At 31.4% G+C, this 25,172-nt stretch overlaps 3 protein-coding genes across 3 annotated transcripts; all 3 read right to left on the reverse strand.

Moving 5' to 3' along the window:
* Nucleotides 1-48: 48 nt before the first annotated feature.
* Nucleotides 49-2,848, reverse strand: LOC120273355. Its single transcript, XM_039279980.1, has 3 exons — nucleotides 2,464-2,848; nucleotides 528-649; nucleotides 49-445 (listed from the first exon to the last, which is right to left on the reverse strand). Exons 1-3 carry the CDS (start codon nucleotides 2,792-2,794, stop codon nucleotides 332-334), a joined length of 567 nt encoding a protein of 188 aa, XP_039135914.1. The 5' UTR covers nucleotides 2,795-2,848; the 3' UTR covers nucleotides 49-331.
* A 9,209-nt stretch (nucleotides 2,849-12,057) lies between these two features.
* On the reverse strand, nucleotides 12,058-12,478 carry LOC120273758 (40S ribosomal protein S2-4-like). The gene is given in 3 exon segments (XM_039280460.1): nucleotides 12,058-12,152; nucleotides 12,155-12,398; nucleotides 12,401-12,478. Coding segments are annotated over 3 exon segments (417 nt in total).
* Nucleotides 12,479-16,120: 3,642 nt separating this feature from the next.
* On the reverse strand, nucleotides 16,121-22,478 carry LOC120273380 (F-actin-capping protein subunit alpha-like). The gene is given in 14 exon segments (XM_039280005.1): nucleotides 16,121-16,228; nucleotides 16,757-16,792; nucleotides 16,885-16,959; nucleotides 17,869-17,886; nucleotides 17,888-17,947; nucleotides 18,134-18,195; nucleotides 18,198-18,211; nucleotides 18,568-18,728; nucleotides 20,473-20,538; nucleotides 21,158-21,247; nucleotides 22,105-22,151; nucleotides 22,154-22,190; nucleotides 22,192-22,223; nucleotides 22,312-22,478. Coding segments are annotated over 14 exon segments (924 nt in total). The 5' UTR covers nucleotides 22,430-22,478.
* Nucleotides 22,479-25,172: the final 2,694 nt, after the last annotated feature.

The raw sequence follows: 25,172 nt of genomic DNA on the forward strand, positions 1-25,172 counted from the left end.
GGTATGGAACCTTCAGATGCTGGACCGGGACCTGCGGTGCCAAGGTAGTCCACCAAAAATTAGCACGAAGATTTTCAATAAGGGTGGGGCCAATACTGATACAAAATGCAACCGTCCGGTACAAAATTACAAATATGGGGGCACACATAACACGCCAACCACTTGGTATAACTTAGCCTAACTCAGCCCTAAATGTCATATTGCGAATTAATTCCTGCTTTCAGTTACCAGTGATAAACCTTTACCCAAGCACTCACATGCAATTCTACAGCCTTCAGAGCGAAAACATCAAAAATTTCACCTCAAACCAGTAAGGTAGAAGATTTTAGGGTTATTTCGTATTAATACAAATTCTTGATGTTGGGGCATAATACCTCTGACAAAGCTTCTGCAAAGTTGCAACAGAATGTTGCATAGCATTCAATTTTGTATCCATGAACATTGCCTGCAACAATTTAAGGGCTTTGAGAGTTTACCACAATAATGCCCACAAAATGGTGAATAAATAGGTTAATGGAAGACAATACCTGATAATTATCACCATACTTGTCAATTAGCCGAGCAACATGAACACGCTGTACTTTTGTCAATGGCAGTAAAGGTGCTGACTTTCCATCTCTACGCTTCTTTCCAAGAGCAAATTTCAAGTCTGCAATCATCATTACATGACCAAAACCATTGTCTTAGCACCATACATACTGTTCTACTAGCAGTGAATGCAGAAAGAGCCAACCACAAACACAGACACACACATTGCTGAAAAAAATAAATAAATGCACAAATTAATGATTCAATTTAGTCTGGATTTTATTGGACATAGTGACAAATAAATGCAACAAGAAGAAGTCATAAGAGGGAATACCCATAAATTCTGATAAGAAGGCTGAGAATATCAAGGGGATCAAAACTGGTTCTTGACACATATCATGAAAGACACCATTAACAGTTTGCTGGCAAATCAAGACTGAAAAAAAAAATGCAATGAAAGCAAACTAAAGAGAAATAATATAGTTGATCAGCACCATTGGGACACTGGAGTTAAGATTACCGCAAAAGTAGACGGGTTCTAATCTTTTCAGATCATGTATTCTCGGAATCAATATACCTTCCAACTTTTATCAATCAGAATTTAAAATCATATTATGGGGCATTCAAGTCAAGCATTGAGTAATAACATTTGAAGGATGGCATATCATCCAAAATTGAAAAGTTATATTTTTCACTCAAGCCGGGATTGCATTTCATACCATCAATCTTTTGCCTCTCGTCTTTGCTCTTTTAAAAATGCCAATCTGCATTGCATTAACCAGTCACCATAGTCATGCATCTGTTGGTTTATGAACCATGATAAGCTTAGTCACACGAGTTGACTAGTTAAGTATATCTCATTATCTCTAGATCAATATTTTACAAAACTGTTCATCACGAATTTTAATCAATTAAACTTGACACTAAAAAACCATTGTATACAACCCCGTCATGGTTAAAACCACATTTACCATGCACCAACTGATGCTCACACTTCTCTATATCACTGTATATAGGCTACCTGACCTGAATCTATTTGACTTATGAAACAACAAATCTCATATCTTTTTGCAAAGTGTTCCTTAGGTTAGTAGCTTTGAGTAGAAGGATACTTTATTAGCAAATCTTCCGGGCACAATCAAATTAGTTCTTTGCACTCGTCATTTCCTAAAAAAAGCCATACGCAATAGTCCCACCAGCAAACATCTCATAGCATAAACATAAATTTTTATCCAATAAGAGCTACTACATTCATTACTAGTAATTAACATTTCATCAAAGACACTAAGCAAGAACTTGCTCGAGAACCACAAACCACAGTGGAGATTTTATCATCCCCAACAAAACTTCCATTTTAATTTTCATCATCAATACAAATTTTCGAGCTGCATAGTGAAATTAACAGGCCCAAGCTGAAACCAAAAAAGCAAGCTAACTCAATTCACTAAGGCTTGGGCTATTTTCTTTTCATCTATTTATATATAATCATAATACTAAAATATTTTCTTTGTGATCATGTTAACATTTTAAAGTGATTTCGCAATATTAAGATCAATGATAAAGCTTGCAAATATCAATTAGTGTCAACATATTTGGTTAAAACCATATCAACACCACATGATAAAAATTTACTCTTGGAACTACCCAAAAAAAAAAACCCTGAGACACCAAAATAAACGCTAACATCTAAATGGAGTACAAGATCTCTCTCTCTCTCTCATCAACATAAACACATTTTCTCTAAACCCTAACCATGAAATACCAGTCTCATCAACATAAACACATTTTCTCTAAACCCTAATCATGAAATGCCAAAAAAGACAGTTCCATACTCTAAAAACTAAATTGAGAACAAGATCTATCAATCTCTAATTCTAAACCCTTACAAATTTAAAAAGATAAACAGAAATACAAAGAATGATGAAAATAGCATACCATCTGATTCAAGATCGCTGCCGGAATCAATGGGGTCGAACTCGGAGACAGGAATCGGAGGGCCAGGTTTCGGGACCTGGAGGGAAGGATCCTGCACGATCTGAGGCGTGCGAGCTCGGACGCTGAGAATGTTGGGGTTGGCGACAACGCCAAAGGCTTTGTAGTTCCTGATGACGCTGCCCTCCTCGTCCCACACCGCCGGCGATGCCCCATTTCCAAGAAGCTTCTCAGGGACGGAGAAGCTAGGCTTGAAGACTCCAGGCTTCTTCTTTGGAAGCCCCACGCGCACCTTAGGCCGAGACCTCTTGGATTTCCGCCGAGATCCAGCCATGGCTCCTCTTCTTGCCTTTCGAGCTCTAGGGTTTCTATTTCTAGGGTTTTTGAAATCTTGGATTCGGTTGCTTTGATGACTGAGGGCTCGTATTTATAGTCTATATTTACTTATCAGCCCCTAATATTTTAGTTATTACAGATTGCACTTGAACATGGTTTTAACCGTGAAATTTTTTTTGTTTTCATAGCTGTATATATATATATATATATATACATAAAGACAGATAAATTTTCTAGGGATGTCCTAAGAAAAAGAATTTAGAGAAGTCCCCACAGTATCTAATGGCTACTATTTCATTAACCCTAGATTATATTTATAATAAAATATCACCATTAGATGATGATCGAACTGTTGATGTGGAGCTTCCGTAGGTGATTGATTCCCATGTATATATATATATATATATATATATATATATATATATATATAAGAATATAGCACTGTTTTGGACGTGACTTCCAAAAAGACTTTTTTAAGTTTAATGAAGTGCTTCGGAAAAAGCCTGCTTCAGCAGTAAGTTAAGCATTTTTTTATATTTTTATGTTTAGATACTTTAGTAGCAGTTGTGTAGAAATAGCTTTAAAAATGCTGTTTTTCAAAGCTCAGTCTACTTCAAAAAAAGCTGCTCTTTCACATGCCTTCGCGCTAGAAAAGCTTTCAATACAAACTAACTGTTTTTAACCCAAAAGTGCTTAACTTATAAAAAAGCACTTCTGGGTTTTCCAAAAGCTCATCCAAACAAGCCCTATATCAACTGCAAGTGAAGATTAGGAGGATAGTAACAGTTAATTGAGTTTTAATTTGGATTGATTAATTGTAGTTTTATTTATAAAAAGTTATTGTAGATTTAGGAGAAATAAAGTTAAATAATTAAGATTTGTTGGGTTATTAACATTTTCATTGTACTACTGTTCATGGATTTCAATCCAACAATCTATAAGAATGTCTGTAAATTCAAATCTACAGACAACCTATATATATATATATAATAATATAATAAATATTGTATGGTTTAATAATTATGATTATTTTATAGACAAAATGTGAAAATATCTGCACCACTAATTTTAAAATAAAAATTTGTAATTTTTTTTAAATGATAAAATATTAGGTATTTTTGCTATTTTTCCATAGATATTACTATGGCAAGTAAAAATCTGAATTTTATTATGTGCAAGCCCGGCTTGTCAAGTTAGCTGACTTGGTCAGTTACAAGCCGGGTCAAATTTTACAAACCCTCACACACAATTAATATAATTATTTATATATATATATATATATATACCCATCATGCAAGACCTTTGAAATTTAGGGGCTATTATAACAGTGTTAAATAGTGATTATGCATAGGGATCCATTTACTCATATCCCTATCTATCTATCTATATATATATATATATATATAAGCTAATATATCATAAACTACTAAAATATATATTTTATCATAAACTACTAAATCCATTTACTCACATCCATTTAGCTGCAATTTATATATTTTACCTTGCACTAAAATAAAAAAAATGAATTTAACCATAAAACAAGTAAACTACTCCAAACGAAAAACACATGCATAAAGAAGGCAACATATTGAACGCTTTATTATTATTAATCCATTATTATCAAATATCAATGATGCCTATTATTTTTGAAACATAGACATCATATATATTAATAATTTTTTTTTTCTTTTTCTTAAGGAATAGGACAAGGTGTGGCCGTGCATTCCTCATAGCTATTCTTGCAAATATTAGTCTTTGGGCAACACCAATGCTCATTACCATTTCCAAGAGGTCTTTTTTGGCATCCAACAAATGCATCGGTAAACACTCCATCATTAAATGCTTCACTTGGACTGATACTACCTGTGAAATCAACCATTGTATCTTTTTTTTAAAAAAATATACCATAATATGATTTATTTATTTTTATTTAAAAAAAATGAATGATGTGATAAAAGTTCGATTTTGTGCATAAATATCTTTTTCTTTTATAAAAAAATTAACTACAATGTTAAAGGGAAGAGTTCTAATTTTTTATTATTATTTTAATAAATTTATCAACAAAATTTGTGCATAATAAAAAATTGATTTTTATAGCTATATGACACATATTTCAAATATGAAAATTCCACAAATTAAATTTTAAACAGTGAGATGAGTGCATTTCACGAGTTCCAAAATTGTTTGGATTTAAGTCAACATCTTATTACTCCCTCATCAAGAAACATTTATTATTATTTTTTCAAAATTACTCTTGACATTTTATTCAATTCTATGTGAAGATATAAATTAGGAGTAGTTTTGGAAAGATAACTATTTTTTTATAAAATTTTATGATGTAAGATTCGGTTAACTACTACGGATAAAAGGAACGGAGAAAGTAAAAGAGAAAAAAACAATGTAATATTATAAAACGGTGAATATAAATTGATAGACATGAAGCAGTTTTGTGTGCATTAATAGAATAAATAAATTATATGAGAAAATAAAAATGAAAAACAAACAACATAATCATGAATAAAAGGAGCATGAGTAATGATTCTTACATTCATGAAGAACAAAAAGGTTTGCAAAGACTAAGAAGAGGAAAACAAGGGAGACAATGTTGGAGGACTTGGCCATTGTTTGTCACTGAATCTCAAGGTTTTGGCACTGAATATTTTTGTTTGATTGATGCTCAACACAAACAAAAATATTCAGTGCCAAAACCTTGAGATTCAGTGACCATTTTATAGCATAAACTATTGGGAGTTATATTCCATTAATGGATCATTAAGAATTTGGTATTTATTTGGGAAGTTATAAAATGTAAAATGTAGATTTGGTGAATGTTCATTATTGAATATATTTGGCATATTTTTGGCAGGTTGAAAACTTGGAAGGAGATAAATAATTATTTAATTGAAATTAAATAAAGCAAACTTCTGAAAACGTTTTCTGGCAGTCAATGTTCTGGGTGATTTTGCTTAGAGTACTTCCTCTATTTAGTCTCTCTTATTTTCTAAATATATTTAATTATTATTATTATTTTTAATTAATCTCCTGAATTCTGAAAGTTAGATTACATCATGAAAGCATAATAATAATAATAATAATAATAATAATAAGAGTAATAATAATAATAATAATAATAATGATATTTTTACCGAATAAATTTCGGTTTTCCGAATAACTTGGATGTCAAGTTGGCATCCATGTCATTCTATCATTATTTTTTTTTTTTCCTTTTTTTTAAATTTTTTTTATTATCTAAATCCTAAATTTAAATATTTAATCGTAAATGATAAGTAAATGATAAATCGAAAACTTCCTCCCTAAACCCTAAACAATCACAAATCCCTGTGATTTACTGTTTAGGGTTCAGGGCGGTTTGTGATTTACTGTTTAGGGTTTAGGGCATAGGATTTAGGGTTTAGGATTCAGGATTTTAGAGTTTAGTATTTATTATTTAGGGTTTAAGTTTTTAGAATTTTAGGTATAGATTTTGTAGTATTTGGGGTTAAAATTTTAGATATAGTTTTATAAATTTTTTTTAAAATTTTAAGAATTTAAGGATTTTAAAAGTTTAAATTTGAAGTTTATATAAAAATAATGGCGTGAATGAGGATATGAATGACAAGTCATTCGAAAAACTTATTCCGTAAATCTATTGGTAAAAATAGCATCGTTTGATTCAAATGATTTTAAATATAATGAAATGAGCGATGTTATTTTTACCGAATAGGTTTCTGAATGACGTGGATACCAACTTGTCATCTATATCATCATCAACGTAATTATTTTTTATATAAACTTCAAATTTAAACCTTAAAAATTCTTAAATTCTTAAAATTTAAAAAAATTATAAAACAATATCTAAAATCTTAAACCCATATGCTAGACAATCTATATCTAAAAATCTAAAATATTAAACCCTAAATAATAATTGCTAAACCCTAAAATCATAAGCCTTAAACCCTAAATACTATGTCCTACACTCTAAACAGAAAACAACAAACCCCTGTAGATTTACACTTTTAAGATTTAAGGAGGGAGTTTTTGGTTTATCATTTACGATTAAAGGTTTAAATTTAGGATTTAGATAACAAAAGAGAAATTTTAAATTTTTTTTTTAAAGAAGAGATAAAGAAAGAATGATGTGGATGCTAATATGGATACCAACTTGACATCCACATCATTCGGAAACCTATTAGGGAAATATATTTGATAAAAATATCATTACTCTCTCTCTATATATAAATATTTTCAATATCTTTGCCGAAGCCTTATTGTTTCGAATTTCTTGTGTGAAGTTTTGATTTTTCTTATCTCTCCGGTGAGGAGGTGAAATGAGATATTAGATGTTGAGTTTGTAATTTTTAAAAATTAAAGAATTTTGTTGAAATATTTGTGATTGATTAATTTGGATTGATTTAGGGATTTGATGTATATTAAAAATGATGATTTAGTAATAAATAAAAAATGAGGGGTTTGTTTGTTAAAAAAATACTATTAATTTAAATAAAAGTTTAAATCAACTAGATTTTATCTATAAATTAGTTAAAATCTTAAATTTAAATAAAAAATGAGGAGTTTTTTTTTGTTTACTGTACTATTTTAAATTATTAATTTATAAAAAAATAATTGATTTTTTTTACATTTGTAGTTCACTCCCTCTCTTTAGAATTTTTGGCTCCACCCCATATATATAAATATATATAAAGTTATAAACCCATGATCAAGAGCATTTGTGTTATAACCAGGATTTACTATAGATTGCTTTAGCCCATTGCTATAGATTTTTCGACCCAAGATCTTGTAGCGATCGATCCTGTAGCAAACCGGTTCAGATTGATTCTGTAGCGATCTGTTCCTGTAGAAGCCTGGTTTGATAGCAGTCCGTTACTGTAGCAACCCGTTCCTGTAGCAACACGATTTTCCCTAAAACCTATCTTCTTCTTTTCTTCTCCTTCTTCTTCCCTACTTGGCCGAACCCTTCCCTCTTCCTAAATTCTTTTCCGGCGAGATTCTTGTCCTCTTCCTTCCTTCCTCACTCTTGAACTTGGTAAGCTTGGATTTATAGTTTCATACCGTATTTATTCTTGTATTTTTCCTTGTTTTTAGTAAAAACCTAGATTTTCTCCATGGATTTGCATGTTTGTAGGCTTAAATTGAAGCCATTGATTTGTTGTTCATGTTTGAGGATGCTTGTGGTGAAATTTCTTGAATTGGTATTGTAAATTTGGAGAAAATCTTAGTTTTAAGGTCGGTTTTACTGTAGCAATTCCGAGGTTACTGTAGCACCGCAATCTTTAGTTGTTTCTTTTATTTCTTTGGATTAGATTGAAGTTAAAACCCCTAGAAACTCATTGGGAACCTTTAAACCTAGTTTTGAGCCAACCCTAGGATCGAATTAGGGTTGTTTGTTAGAAACTTGGGGTTTTCTTGTTTGTTTCGTTTTTGCTAATTTTTGTTGTGATTTGTCATGCTTTGGCAAGGAGAAGAAGTCTTGGATGGAGGCAAAGGCTTAGCCGAGGAGTAGCTTGCGAGGAAGACAAATTTCCTTTTCAGTGAGTGGAATTATTTAGCATAGCTTTATTAGAAGAATGCCAATAGCTATATATTTATATATATATATATATATATGCATATCATGTTTTAAGTAAGTTTTATTGATTTATACTTGTTTGGTATTTTGGTGAATGATAGTTATTACTGAGAAAATCTTGGATGTCTCGTTTGGCATTTGAATTGTTATCGTGGGAATTGTGATTAATATACATATTCATGAGTTCGTGAAATCTTTATTTAGTATAAAACTTGAGAATTGTTGTGGAAACCTTTGTTTTACGTGAAATGTTAGGCTTGGAACAAATTTTTGAATTGTTGAGAGGAAAAGGATTTCCATGTTGTTGCTTGTGTTGGGACTTGCAAATTATTTTTGTGTTAAAAGTTTGGGCTTTGCTTATGTGTTTATCTTGTTCTCGCAGAAATGGCCGAGGTATTCTTGATTTATGATTATGACTGGATATTGTACTCCGAGTGGAGTTGTGTTTTATTGTGGTGATTGTTTTGGTGATATCCTCATCGCGATGAGGGCGGTCTTCACGACGACCCTATTGAGGTGGCGTGTTGGCCGGTCGATTACTACGAGGGCCGTTCGGTGGGAGTGTAGAGCCCTGACTGGATATTCATCGGGTAGCCGGAGTCACCAACCGGTGAACTGATGGGTCAACGTCGAGGGCATGAGTACCTTGGCGGCTCACGAACTCAGCCATAGGCCCGCAAAGTTTAGAGAGTTTTTCTAGACCATGCTATGTTGGGTGAGTGTTGGGTATTATGTTTATTTCAAAAACCATGTTTTTATGATTTTTGTGTTGTAAACCCTAGTTGGGGGTAAAAAGGGTTTTCTTGGTATTATTATGTTGTTTTACTTCTTTTTAAAGACTTCTATTATGTATGTTAATGTTTCTAAACTTGTATTACTTTGGTAAAAGCATTTATTTTGATGATTCATTATTATTATTTTTGCTGTTGGTGTATTTTTCTGCTAAAGTTGTGCTAACCTCCCCTCACTGAGTAACTTTAGTTACTCATCCCTCTTCTTTCTCCCGATCGCATTGCGGGTAGTAGGTGTGACTGTGTGGCGACGTCTTGGGCATTTGCTTCGTTCTATCCCCTATTGTATTTTTCTTGAGTTCATGTATGTTATTATTGTCATGGAACATGTTATAAGACCTATGGATCCACTAGTGTGTAGAAAACTTGTTGCATGGTTTAGTATTTAAATACTCTTAAACTTCTGTGTATTACCATTTCCTACTGTTGTTAGGGTTGTTTCCCTGTGTATTTTGTGAACCTCTATATTTTCTGTATCCTATTGTTGTTGTTGTTGTTGTTGTTGTTGTTGTTGTTGTTGTTGTTACTGTCGTTGTGTAACATTGTTTTTTTTTTCTGTTCTATATCTGCGATATGTATATTGTTGAATTCCAGGTGTGTTGATTAGCCTTGCGGCATCCTGAGGGTTGAGTGGCGGGGTATTCCTCCTCGAGATTGCTGCGGCGATTGTCGCGTCCCGTGGGCCCGCGGGTCGGGGCGTGACAATTTGGAACTTAGGGACGCCCTCTAATAGTTATTACAATAGTGTTAAAAGAGTCATTATGCATAGTATCTATTTATGCACATCTCTAAATAATAAAGGGAATATATCATAAACTCTTGCGGATGTAATTTATGCATTGTACCTTCCTCTCAAATAATAATAATAATAATAATAATAATAATAATAATTTGAACAAATGAATTTAACTATAAAATAGAAAAACGACTCCAAAGAAAGACACATGCAAAATGAAGGCAAGATATTGAATGATTTATCATTATTATTATTAATCCATTATTATCAATAATGCCTGTTTTTTTTTAAAATAAAAATAAAAAGAAGGCATCATATCATTCATAGAAACATATTAATAAAAGTCTTTTTTTATTTTTTCTTTTTTAAGGAATAGGACAAGGTGTGGATGTGCATTCCTCAAAGGTCCGACCGCAAATAATGTTAGTCCTTGGGCAACACCAACAATTTCCACCTTCTTCACATGGGCTTATTTTTCGGCATCCAACAACCAAATCTTTATCAAATGCTTCACTCGCACTGAGGCTACCTGTAAAATTAACAAATTATCTTATATTTTTTTTAAAAAATACATCATAATATGATTTATCTATTTTTATTTTTTTAAATGAATTATGTGGTAAAGTTCAATTTCGTGCATAAAATTCCTCTATTTTTTTTATAAAAAAATTAATCATGTCGTTAAAAGAAAGAGTTCTATTTTTTTAGATACGATAATAAGATTTGTACACAGTTTAAAATTAATTATATAATCATGTGGCATGTATTTCTAATCTAAAAATTCCATAAATTAAGCCTTATGCATTAGGGTGAGTGAGGTCTTTTGGCGAGTTTTAAAATTGTTTGGCTTTAAGTCAACATCTTAGTAAATGGGAAAAAAAAATATATTATAAACTAGTGATTATAAATTGATAGACATAAAGCATTTTTGTGTGAATTAATAGAATAAATAAAATTGTATGAGAAAATAAAAATGAAAAACAAACAGCATAATAATGAATAAAAGGAGTGTGAGTAATGATCCTTACATTCATGAAGGACAAAAAGGTTTGCAAAGACAAAGAAGAGGAAAACAAGGGAGAAGATGTTGGAGGATTTGGCCATTGTTTGATTGTTTCTCAACACAAACAAAAATATTCAATGCCAAAACCTTGAGATTCAGTGACCATTTTATAGCATAAACTCTTGGGAGTTGTATTCCATTTCTGGATCATTAAAAAATTGGTATTTATTTGGGAAGTTATAAAATGTAGATTTGGTGAATGTATAGAATTGAATATTTGACATATTTTTGGCAGGTTGAAAACTAGGAAGGAGATAAATAATTATTTAATTGGAATTATATAAAGCAAACTTCTGAAAAAGTTTTTTGGTAGTCAATGTTTTGAGTGATTTTGATCGAGTCCTTCCTATTCCTACTATTTTTATCTTTTCTTTTTTAGGTATTCCAATTATTTGTGAGTAATTACTGTTTATTATATATCATTATCTATTTAGTCTCTCTGATTTTCAAAATAAATTTAATTATTATTATTATTATTATTTTTTTTAATCTTCTGAAAGTTAGATTACTTCCTGAAAGCATAATAATAATAACTAAATAAATAAATAAAATCAAATTCAGAGAGCTCCAAAGAATTAAACAAACATAAGTTTGAATTGGAAATTACAAGAAAACAAGAACCTCGCCCAATGTTAAATCGTCTGAAAAAAATAAGAATAGGTTACAAACAAATAAGGCTTCCGAAGATATTACTAGAGATGAATCGGATATGGAGCCGAAAGTCAAGAAATTTTACATTTGTATAATATCTACAAAAGGAAAAGGAGCAAGGAAGTTGATTTACAAAGAATTTATATGAATATCACTTCTTTCTTAAGCTTTCACTTTCCAATTCCAACTTCTTTTGAAATGTCTTTAATTAGGCTGAATTGCGAAGTATTATGCCACAGAAATATAGTGCTAGTGACCCGAAGTTTCCTTTGGAGATCCTATAAGAGCATTCAAATAATTTAAGGCTATGTTTGATTACAACATGGAAAATGAGTGGAAAAAAAAATATTTTCATCAATGGAAAACAAAAAAATGGTTGTTTGATTGGCATTATTTTCTGACTAGAAAATCAAGAAATTTCTATGAAAAATTCTTATTTTGTTATTTGATTGCAGTGAACCATCTGAACAGTAATAGACCCACACTTTCTAGTAACTTCGCAATGAATGGTATGAGGCTGCCCAATATTGTTCCCCAGTACCCTTTACGCACAGGAACAACAGACAACTTGGCAAGGAATGATGATCGCCCCTGAATCGCAGTAGCGACCTCCTTCACACACTTGACGCCAAGGCCGCCGTGCCTGTTGCTATCACCAACGACGACGAAAGCCTTGAAGTGGGTTCGCTGTATGGCACAGGTCTGCTTTTGGATGGGCATGATCTTCATTACCTCATCCTTGAGTCCGCTTCCAGGGCCGTCAATGAGGGTGCATGTCGATGATCTAGTTCCTCCTTCACGGGGAGAGAATGGAGGTAGATCTGCTCCAAGCTCTTGATCTTCCTCTCTTTCATGAGGCACCGGTTTGGAGCTTATAATTTTTTTTTCAAATAGTCCCCTTAGTTTTCTATGGAAAAGTTTTCTTTAGGTTGGGAGAGGAAAATTTTTCCACAAATTTGAGGAAAAAGTGGTCATGTGACCAGTTTTGTGGAAGAGAAGGTATCTTTGTACTTTTCTTTTTCACTCTTGTAAACCTAAGCTAGGGCTTGCAAGAGTGTGGGAAGTTGGCTAAAGGCAAGTTGATTTTCTTCTTGTTGTGTGTTCCTTATTACTCAAGGAAGGCATATTGTTGATTGTATGCATCAATTTGCTAGATTAAGCTAGATTGTAGCTTAAGGGAGAAGAAAAGCACTGTAGCTACTTCTCATACAACTTTAAAACTCTTGGTCCTTGTGGTTTCTCTTTGTAGTGAAGAGTTTTCCTAAAAAGATTCTTTATCCTGAAAATTTGTACATTGATGTTTGAATGAAATTTTGGTGATTTAATTGTTGGGAATTGTCTGCCATGTGTTTGAGACACAAGCTCCCAAAAAAAAAACTCAAAACACTAGAGTGAACAAGAATAAAAGAGCTTCTATCAAAACCAGATGTATTTTTTATTTCCACTGACCTTGATCCAACATTTTTAACATGTTTCAAGTTTATAGTTTGTTATGAATAAAATGATTTGGATAGAAATAAATGAAAATGGGAAATTTATCAGTGCCTCAAAACAAACGATCTAATGAATCAATAGGGATTGGTTTATCAATAACCAATGCTGTACAAGTATGATAAATATTTTCTCAATGTAACTATCTAACTAACAGACAAGACAGTGATCAAGCAATGTTACTCCATGTCAACATCAATGTTACTCCATCTCATGTTGACGGATCATGTTCATTTGTCTAGGAACAAATTTAATATTTTTTAAAAGAACAAATTTAATTTCTTTATTATATTTTTGTTTATATTACTTGTGATATTAATAATTGAAAATATTTAACTTTTCTTGTGGACTAAATGTTCATAAGACCTTTGAAATTCAAGATATACAAACAGTTTATATTGTAAAAGTTATTTAATTTTATTGTTTTTTAATATGATATTACCATAAAACCTTACTCAAAATTTTAAAAACTCCGATGCAAAGTCGGAAATTTACTTTATATATATATATATAATAAGTGTTTTTAAAAAGTAATTTTATAGTTTAATAACTGTGATAATTTTATTGATAATGTGAAAATTTCTGAACTACAATTTTTTTAGAATAAAAAGATGGTAAGATATTTAAAAAAATTGATAAAATTAATAGGTGTTTTTGTTAGTTTTTAATGATGTTATTATGGCATGTAAAAAATTGAATATTATTAATTTTATATTATACAAGTTGCTGACCTAATCAGTTACGGACAAGGTCAAATTTCAGCCCATGCTCTCTCACACACATAATTAATATGATATAATTTATATATAAGCCCATCACCGAGGACATCTGAAACTTAGGTATGTTCTCTAATAGTTATTACAAAAGTGTTAAAGAGTCATCATACATAGTGATCTATTTATGCACAACCCTGTACATAAAACCAAATATATCATAAACTCTTGTGACTATAATTTATGCATTTTACCTTCCACTCATATATATATATATATATATATATATATATATATATAGAACAAATGAATTTAACTATAAAACAAGAAAACAACTCCAAAGAAAGACATGCAAAATGAAGTCAAGATATTGAATGCTTTATTATTATTATTATTATTAATCCATAATTATCAATGATGCCTGTTATTTTTGAAAAAATAAAAATAAAAAGAAGGCCTCATATCATTCATAGAAACATATTAATAAAAGTGTCTTTTTTGTCTTTTTTAAGTAATAGGACAAGGAGTATGTGTGCATTCATCATATGACTCCTTGCAAATGTTAGTCTTTGGGCAACACCAACATTGTGTACCATGTTGACAAGGCTCAATTTTGTGGCACCTAACAAAGTGAGAGCGGTAGGGATTCACTCCATCATCAAATGCTTCACTCGAACTGATGTTACCTGTGAAATTAACCAATTATCTTATTTTTTTTGTTAAATATACATCATAATATGATTTATTTATTTTATATTTAAAAAAAGGTGATAAAGTTCAATTTCGTGCATAAATTCTCTCTTTTTTTAATAAAAAAATTAATCATATTGTCAAAAAAAAAAGAGAGTTTTTAAATTTTCTTGTTTTTAAAAAATATTATAATAAAATTTATGCACAGCTAAAAATTAATTATACAATCTTATGGATGTATTTTGAATATGAAAATCTCACAAATCAAGTTTGATACAACAAAGTGAGTCAAGTCTTTTGACGAGTTTCTAAAAATTATTTTAGCTCTAAGTCATCATCTTAGTAAAAAAAATAAAAAATATATATAATATTATAAAAATAGTGAATATAAATTGATAGACATGAAGTAATTTGTGTGAATTAATAGAATAAATAAATTATATGCGAAAATAAAAATGAAAAATAAATGGCATAATCATGAATATGCTATTTGTTGCTCACGTCTAGTGGACTTTGTTTTTTTCCTTTATCGGTTGTTTCTTGGTTGTATAGCCCCAGGTGGCTGTGTCGATGTTGGTGTTATTTTGTAGACACCTTGGTCTGTAACTAATTAGTCTTTTTAATAAATGTAGTTTATCTATTTTATCAAAAATAAATAAATAAATAAAATAAAATTAAAAAAATCATGAATAAAAGGAGTTTGAGTAATGATCCTTACATTCATGAAGAACAAAAAGGTTTGCAAAGACCATGAAGAGGAAAACAAGGGACACAATGTTGGAGGACTTGGCCATTGTTTGATTGTTTCTCAACACAAACAAAAATATTCAATGCCAAAACCTTGAGATTCAGTGACCATTTTATAGCATAAACTCTTGGGAGTTATATTCCATTAATGGATCAATACAAATTTGGTATTTATTTGGGTAGTTATAAAATGTCAATTTGGTGAGTGTATAGTATTGAATATTTGACATATTTTTGGCAGGTTGAAAACTTGGAAGGAGATAAATAATTATTTAATTGGAATTAAATAAAGCAAACTTCTGAGAAAGTTTTTTCGTAGCCAATGTTCTGAGTGATTTTGATTTGAGTCCTTCCTGGAACATACTATTTTTTTAGTTATTCCTATTATTAATGAGTAATTACCGTTTATTATACATCATTATCTATTGAGTCACTCTGATTTTAAAAATATATTTAATTATTATTAGTTTTTATTAATCTTCTGAAAGTTAGCAACAACAACTTGCATCTCAATCATCAGGTTATACCAATACTTACAGTGACTATTTCAGTTGAATTATCAGTAAATAAAATCAAATTTAGAGAATTACAAAGAAATAAACAAACATAAGTTTGAATTGGATATTACAAGAAAACAGGGACCTCACCCATTGTTATATTGCACCAAAATCATCTGAATAAAATAAGAATAGGTTACAAACAAAATTAGGCTTCCAAAGATATTACTGGAGATGAATTGGATATGGAGCAGGAAGTCAAGAAATTTTACATTTGTATAATATCGACAAGAGGAAAAAGGAGCAAGGAAGTTGATTTACAAAAAATATATATGAATATCACATCTTTCTTCAGTTTTCACTTTCCAATTCCAAGTTCTTTTGAAATGTCTTTGGTCAGGCTGAATTGCAAAGTATTTTGCCATGGAAATAGAGTGCGAGTGACCGGAAGTTTCCTTCGGAGATCCTATAAGAGCATTCGAATAATTTAGTTAAATATAGTACCGAATGAAATGATGCCAAACAAGTAAAAATGCAATGCGAATGAATAAGAAACAATTCGGGTAACATAAAATGGTGAAATTTATAAATCAGTGACATTAGCCATCACAGAGACGTCTTTGAGATGCTTTGTTGATAAAGAAAAAACTCATACACGAGAGTGAACAAGAATAAAAGAGCTCCTATCAAAACCTTTGATACTAACTAATACATGGATCTTTCAGAGGAAAAGTTCAAATGCAACCAGATGTATTTTTTTATTTCCACTAACTTTGATCCAACATAACATGTTTCAAGTTTATAGTCTTGTTATGAATAAAATGATTTGGATAGAAATGACTGAAAATGGGAAATTCATCAGTGCCTCAAAAGAATCGATCTTATGAATCAACAGGGATTGGTTTATCAATAACCAATGCTACACAAGAATGATAATTATTTTCTCAATGCAACTATCAAACTAACAGACAAGGCAGTGATAAAGCAATGTTACCTTGAAAGTGGCATCTGATAAATTTAGATATGAGGCCTGTATGAGCAAGAGAAAGAAATGTCATTTATAGTAAATAAAAAGATCCTCTCTTGTTCATTATCGAGATTGCCATAGAGTAAGAAAAAAACCTCAAGTGATGACAAGTACTCCATCTCATGTTGACGAATCATGTTCATTATTGAGATTGCACTATCTTCAGGGGACTGGGGAAAGATAAGTCTTAATGTGTCAATACCACATAATCTATAAGTAGACATTATAGCAAATCAGAAGCAAATGTAGAATATAGGTGTAAGATGGAAATATGGGGAATATTTAAAAGTTTTTACAAGCAGCAAACAGAAAACTGTTATCCAATTCCATAAGAATAAGTTAAGATGAGAGAGAGAAGACAAGAAACAAAGTGGCAGTGGTCACAAGAGGAGCAACTGCATTAAGAAAAAAGTCAAAACTGCTTTATCACCTCCATTAATAGTTTAGTCGGAAAAAATCTTTCCAACTGGAAAAGCCCACGCAGTTCAAGTTGTATGAAGGAAATTATACGCTATAGTTTTAACTTTATCCGATAGGAAAATTTGAATAATTACAAGCAGCAAACATTCTACTTGGCATGAAAATAACTTGAACAAACTTCAATTACAGTCTAATTATGAATCAACCTTGCAAAAACAAATGCTGGTTTTGAAGCTAATTCAGCTGATGACATAAAATACCTGTGATGGATACTTTCAAGTCCCAATTATCATTTGTCAATGACTTACAGAATACCAAATATTACACCAGCTGCAATGCAACATTGAGTGAGCGGCAACACATGAAATCACGAACAAGGACATGAGCAAAAGATCTCCACATGAATTCTGGAATGAAGAAAAGATCTTTATCTTTCAGTAATGTGTGTGCGTGCAAGTGACTGTGTGTTTTAAATAATTACCATTGAGTGAGGTTATTAAATTAAAAATTGTCCACCACACAAAGGTCAAAATATTTTTGACATTTTTTGTCCTACCAAGTAACTTGTAGACCAACATAAATTACAAAAAATACAACTGAAGAATAAAAGCAGGAAAGCTTTTTGCATTTTAAATTCAATAGAGTTCAAGATGTATGACCTGAAATATAGTAGAGTCATTGCACTGCGTTCTTGGAGTCAAGCTGGACGTTTCCTTCTTCAAAGTAGTGAGCTCCCACCTGGCAGACATATTGGGTACAAGAACAATTAGGCAAATAGAAAAATTACAGGACCGACAATCAATAAGCACTAGAATTAACACAAGGCATCTCTATGCCCAAGAGATTTCAGCCAGTAAGACACATGCATTTACTGTAACGCACTAGTTCTTCCAAATACAGGCTAGTAACCAAAGGTCAGAATACCTGCAAGCTTCCTTTTAATTCTACAACTTGCAAATCATCCTTGAACTCCACCTTCCAAATTGGTGCCAACTCCCATTGCTGGATAATAAAAACAATGATCAGAAAATTCACAAGAAACCAAATATATTCTCACATGATTGTCTTATTTTATTTTATTTGAACTCTTTAGAATCCAATAATAGTAAAGATAATCAAGGTAAAATTTCTAACTGCAACATCATTATATTTGCATGCTTAAAATGGCAGTATAATAACCCATATTTTGATATCTAATATAACATGATTTTGCATGCTTACAACATCTACAAGCATATCCTAGGAAGCCACCAAAAAAACTGCCTTCAAGAAAGATTACCCATTCAGAGAAATATGCTACATTCAAGAAGCCATCAAATAGAAGGAAAGAAAAAAAAATGGAGACTAGTATAAGACACCAGAAGTTTTGTGGGCTGTGTCTGGCAGCGGAAATAACCACAGTGAACTCAAAGCTGGCACCAGGCCCCTCCACATGTTTCCCTCTTGTGCAATAAACTGCACAGGTTCCTTTGGGATAAGCATCATCAACATACTTGCAGAGTTCAGCATCCAAAGCGGTCCTAACATTGTAAGGAAGAAGAAATTACCAACAGAACACATAAAGTGGAAGAATTACAATATTGCTACACCAAGACATAAATATATTGATTTTCTAGTAAATAGATTTTATATAGACTTGATGCAAAGCAAGATGATGTAGACTTTGTAATCTATATTCTTGGGCATCTGCCATTGGCTAGAGACTAGCAGAGTAAGTACAAAAGAACTTGGAAGAGAAAAATTTGGAGTTCATAGGAGACTAATATTACTATGACATTATAATCCCTGCTAAAAGTATAAGTAGATTGAAATATGATCCCCAGAAAGCATGCAGACGAACCTGTAAGTCCAGGCTGGTTTTGTGTGTGCACGCGCTCATGTGTGTAAAAAGCATTGACTAGGACCAGACATCTGATTTTTCTTCATAAGTTGGTCCTCATCCAGCTCAAAGAAAACTAGCCCATGTCAATCTAAGACTTATTTTATTTCTCACCTAATAATTTTGCCTTTTTGTATTCTCCATATTTATACAAACTGTATCTTTTCTTAGTGAAATTTAATTCTTTCTTCTCTACTTTATTTTAATGAGATCACTTTTGCTAGTCATTTCCAACTTATAATTTCGTATTCATCATCCGTTAAAATATTGAATTAGGCAAAATCATTCACTTTATCATGCATGTATCAGAATATTAGAATCGTGGTCTATTTGTTATTTTTTTTAAAAATTTTGGGAAATTAAACTAAAAAAGTCTCAATGTGCTCCAGTCACTGGGTGGACTAGCCTGGGTCATATATATTTTTTTGTGTGTCTGAGTCAGATCCAAGTCCTGAGTTGGCCTGACTATGGGTGAAATTGAAAATATATAGGCACAGAAATAAATTATTAAGTTCACCAAAACAATAGTTCTAGGCATTCTTCTGCTCAGTAACTCTTAACAGTGTGATATGCATGTCTGTAGGAAAGTTGTCATGATGGAAAGGCTCAACAACTTGTTAAAAGACATATGGAAGGTTTGACAGAAGGTTTTTTACAATCAAAATAACATTTAGTTACACAAACACATGAAATAAGGCCGGAACTCTGACCAAATTTGTGAAAAGAACTTCCAAGTCCACTTAATGAAGCTCCTTATTCAAACATCTTTATGCACCAATAGCATACAGTTATTATCTACAGCAGCTCCCAAAGACAAATAATCCATTTTATTCAAATGCTTATATTGATATGGTTTGTAGAAGTACAACCTCTTCTCATATTCAAACTTAACACTACAAACTATTGCTTTTTTTATTGTTATTCAAATAAGCACTTTTCCTCCAGTTAAACTCTCCCCACCCTCCTTATCCCAGCCAAAGAAAAGTGGAATGCTTGAATATTCTAAACACTAAAAAAAGCATGGCAGTGATAGCCATAGTCACTTCAAGAAGAAGTATTTACGGGTTTTCTACGTACATATGTTGGTCCAGCAGAAATAATTAGCAGGTTTCAACTCATTCTTTCTGGAGAATTAGAAAGTCGAACATGCCTTTTATTTGGTGGGTAACATCAATGAAGCTACTGCAAAAAGTAATGAACAAATGGAATGACTTATTGGTGATACTTGATGTAGGGATATAGTTATAGACCACTATTATTTGCAGAATGCATCTTCTTCTAAGATACTGGAAATATGCACTAGCACACAACCAAAAATTACTGTTGAACCACCTTGTGGCATAAGCATTCACAAAAAAATCATGAGTTCAACACTATAACGTACCCGAAACCCCTCAATATAAAAAGAGGGAAGTTCTTCATCTGTGGCAGGTCTCAAATTTGAACAAACCTGGCAATATCAAAACACTGAAGATAGTAAGAAATCCGATTACAAGAATAATGTTGCTGAACAAACTATTAACCCACAAAAGAGTAATAAGTTAAAAATAATAAACTAGTTTGAAAGGAAAAAAGAAGATCTACATGCACAAGTCATGAATACATGAAAGACACATTTAATAAATCTATCCCTCATCCGGGCTTGATAGCTAATACATAGTTAAAAATGTTTTTATGCAGTTAGCGAGATGGAGAATGTTATGCCTATCAATGAGCTTGTCATACAAATTCCAAAAAACCCGTAAAAATATCACCAGTCAAACAGGTTGAACTCCACAAGCTTTGTAATAACAAACAGTATTTGCAAAAAAGAAATTGATAGTGATCATCAATGAATATCCTGCAACTTTTTACTTAGAAAAAGTAACAAAAATTAATTGACATAAATATTCTAAATATTCATATTCTTGGTGGCACCACTCTGTTATCATAATTCTCAAACACAATCACCAAAGGAAAAAAACATGCAACATTGATCATTTCATATTATGTTATGTGCATGTTCTTATTGAGAAACTAGAAAAAAACATAGATTGTAAATAGCTAAAAACAAAGGTAGATGATAATACTTGTTGGACATGATCCACAGTAGCAACTTGAGCAGTCCTTGGATCCAAATAATTGCTTTCATCAATTTCTCCAAATTTTGTAATGATTACCTATAAACATTTATATAGAGTTAGAAACATCACCTTCAGATGCATATTTAAGTATAAACATATCAGCACATTACCTAATAAGTAAACCTTAAAATGTCCTAAAATTTAAGTAACAGGCATGACATTGTAGTTATTTTGATGGAACCTGAAGTTGCTGGAGGCAATGAGTAGTTATGCCACAAAGCGCTACATGCTTCACAACATAAATGTCATCAGCAGGTGCACATGTAGAATCTAAATAAATCTTAATTTGTAAGATAGGAAATCACATGAACATGTTTTCTTCAATATAGGAGCTCCGATATTTCTCAAACCCAACTTAGAACTTTCATTCTTCTCAAAACCACCTCCAATACAAAATGGCATTTTCAGCCCAATGCTATTGTATAGAACATTTTTGCAGTCCAATGCTATTGTATGGAACATTTGCAGACTTGTAGTCCAATGCTAATGTTCAGTATGTCAGTAGCTAGTTGCCGCCTAAGGTTAAATAATCTGGACACATACGAGTAGAGTTACCAAGAAACTATTCCTTGTGGATACACACCAATGTTCAACCAATGCCATGGCTGATCCTTAAGAATGCGATCCCAAAATTATAAAACTAGAAAATATTATCTTCAGCAGTTGCTATTCCTCGTTCCAAGTCAGTCAAGACCATCTTTCCTAGTTCATCAGATTCTAAAAATACTTCAATGCTATATTAATCATAGTGAAATGAACACAGATGACCAAAAATCCAAAAACCTCACAAGTAATCAATGCTAAAAATTTGAAAATGCAGCTCATAATCATAATCTCCAATAAAAGCAGAAGAAAAATTCTCAAGCAACAATGAAAACCAAACAGGGACTCACGTTGCCACTGCGATCGAGCATCTCAAGGGGCGACGAGATGAGCCTTTGTTGTAGACTGGGAACGCCTCGGAGGCAGCCATCTCGTAAAACCCGGTCATCCCCAAGAAGCGATTTGACATCTAAAAAAATCAAAGAGAATAAAAATCTATAAATTGGTGACAAACCCTAGAAATCAAGAACGAGAGAACAGCGGAGCCAGAACCGAACCTTTGGCGACATACTGGATCTCGCCGGCAGGCGCATGGGCGAGGAACCATTTGGCGATCTCCTTCTTCTGCTCTTCGTGTAGCTCCGCCTCATCGGGTTCGTCACCCCCGTCCGCCATTGAAGCCGGGGGAGAAGAGAAGAAGAGAGCTCGGAAGTGAAACGAAAACGAAAACGAAACCAGATCTAAAATGAAAGAGAGATAACGGTTCTTAATTGTTGGCGGATCTTGGTTAACGGATCCGCAGGATTTAGATTCAAATGATCCAAACCCGTTTGGGTTTTGGCTCCTTATTATTTTGATTTGAACCCTTAAAAATTATATAATTGTATAATTATAAAACATGCTATTACAGCCAAATTATCAAACACCTCTAATGAGCAACGGAATAGATTTTAAAAAAATCAATTTAATCTGTACACTACAACAAAATCCAAATTTTCAAACAATCCAAGATCGAATTTTTATCCTCTTTTTAAACTCTCACAGAAAAACCAACCAATTCAAATTTAATTTGTCTTATGTTGTTAGCATACCCAACAACACTACTCACCCCCTCCATTTACACTGTTCATCTCCTTAAAATTAACTCTTAAATCAGAACCCTTTCACTGTTCCCAGTAAATTGAACACATCACCTTTTCTAATAAAGAACCCCAAATCATCTGGACATGCCAGACACATTAAATCATCCACATCAAACCAATATATAAAACCCCAAATCACTTTACTTCACTTTTCTCTAACCAAAAAATAAATCCCCAAATTAATAAAACCCAATGCTCAAATAAAAAAATAATAATAACAACTTTGTAGAAATCCACATAACTAATAATGGATAAGAAGACCTACTAAGATTTAACAACACTACTCACCCCCACTCTTTCACTGTTCACCTCCTTAAATCAGAATACACATTATCCATCCCCAAATCACTTCACTTGACTTCACTTCTCACCACACCCTAGTATGTATAATTAATTGTTGGCGGATCTTGGTTAACGGATCCACAGGATTTGGATTCAAATGATCCAAACCCGTTTGGGTCTTGACTCCTTATCATTTGATTTGAACCCTTAAAAATTATATAATTTATACACACTATTAAATGTATAATCTACTCCTCAAGGAATAATTTTAATTTTTTATAACATTTAAGTATAATATTAATAATTAAAAAACATTAATTACACCTAATTATTTATGAAATAAATATCTATAAAACTTTTAAAATTTAAGTTTTAAAATAGTTTCTATGGTAGAAGTTGTTTAGATATATGATCTCAACGTTTCAAGAAATCATTTTAATTTTTTAATAACATGCTTTTATTTATATATATATATGGTATTTTCTCAAAACTCCTCACGAAAATTTAAAAACTCCGCTGTAAAACTTAGGAGAATGCCTAATTGTGTAATTATAAAACATGCTATTTCTAATTGATGGATGACAATTGAAAGAGTAACAAATTTATAATTGATCAATATTATTGATTTATAATTATAATCATAATCATAAATATAAATAATAATAATTAATTAATTAAACTTTAATAATTATATATTCATACTTTCCACTTCCAGCGTAAAAGCGGAAAAAACACATTAATTAACTGCCCCACCACTTTTTACATTTATGTCCCCAGTTAAATAATAATTACATGCCAGGTAAGAAAGGAAAAAAATATATTTTTTTTAATTTAAATACAGGTAAATTTTTTAACTATATGCATATGCCTGAGAATATTTTAGAGGGCCATGTTAGGGTATATGTGGAAATTTCCGTTCCTACTCTATATATATATATATATATATAAACAATCTATATATTTTTTAATTTAAATACATGTAAATATTTTAATCATATATATGCTTGAGAATATCTTAGAGGGCATGTTTAGTTTCTTCGTTGTGCAGTTGTGCTTTTGGAAGGGTATATCTGTAAATATAAACAATCTATATAAACACTCATCACAACCTCTCTAAACATTCCATGTTTATCAGGACTCATCAAAGCATTTGTTCCTCTGGTTTGCTTCAAGGTACGCTATTTTATGTTCTTCATTTTTCTTTATATATATTTTTTATTTGTTTTTATTTTTAAACACTAGTTTTAATATATATATATATATATATATATATATATATACATATATGTATGTATCATCAAACAATTACAAACATGTGTTTGGTTTTAAATATTCGTTTTAAATATGTTGTTATATTTATATATGACATTTCCGGAGTGAAATAATAATATAAATAAGCCATCTTTATGATTCAAAGGAGAGCTAAGACTAAGCGTAAGAAGTTTTAATATATTACAAGGCCACTTGAACTTTTAGTTTTAAAGTATACTATATATCAGGTGTTTATGAAAAAGTTTGTAAATGCCCATTTTAACTCGAAGTTTTAAGATTAATTAAAATATTAGTAGGGTCATAGATTAAAATATATATATAGGGAAAAGTAAAAACTTTGTGATTTTTTTGGAGTTTTACGAAATAAAGCAAGAGGTTTAATTTTTTCCCCCGATTTTATGCCATGTGATTTGTCAAATTTACAAAAAAAAAATAATAAAATAAAATAAAAATAAAGCAAAACAAAATGTTATTAGGTTGTTAACTGTGTTAATTCACATTGGCAAAATCATCATGTTATTTAAAAATCGATTTATATGACATATATATATATATATATATATTAAGTTATTAATCTCTCCCAAAATTCCACTAAATTAAAAAAATTAAATTCTAAAAATTAATCAAAATCATATTGAAAGTCATGTATTTATGCCACAACATGAATGAACGATTTTGTCTTTGGGATTTGCTTGTGAGAGCCATTAATTGGAATATATGGC

Source organism: Dioscorea cayenensis, chromosome 12, assembly GCF_009730915.1.
Source record: "Dioscorea cayenensis subsp. rotundata cultivar TDr96_F1 chromosome 12, TDr96_F1_v2_PseudoChromosome.rev07_lg8_w22 25.fasta, whole genome shotgun sequence".
Classification (NCBI taxonomy): Eukaryota; Viridiplantae; Streptophyta; class Magnoliopsida; order Dioscoreales; family Dioscoreaceae; genus Dioscorea; species Dioscorea cayenensis.

Coding starts and splice junctions, on each gene's coding strand:
- LOC120273355 (XM_039279980.1), bottom strand. CDS start 2,794: ATGGCTGGATCTCGGCGGAAATCCAAGAGGTCTCGGCCTAAGGTGCGC. Junction 650..2,463: donor CAGCGATCTTGAATCAGATG/GTATGCTATTTT, acceptor TGATGATTGCAG/ACTTGAAATTTGCTCTTGGA. Junction 446..527: donor AGTATGGTGATAATTATCAG/GTATTGTCTTCC, acceptor AAATTGTTGCAG/GCAATGTTCATGGATACAAA.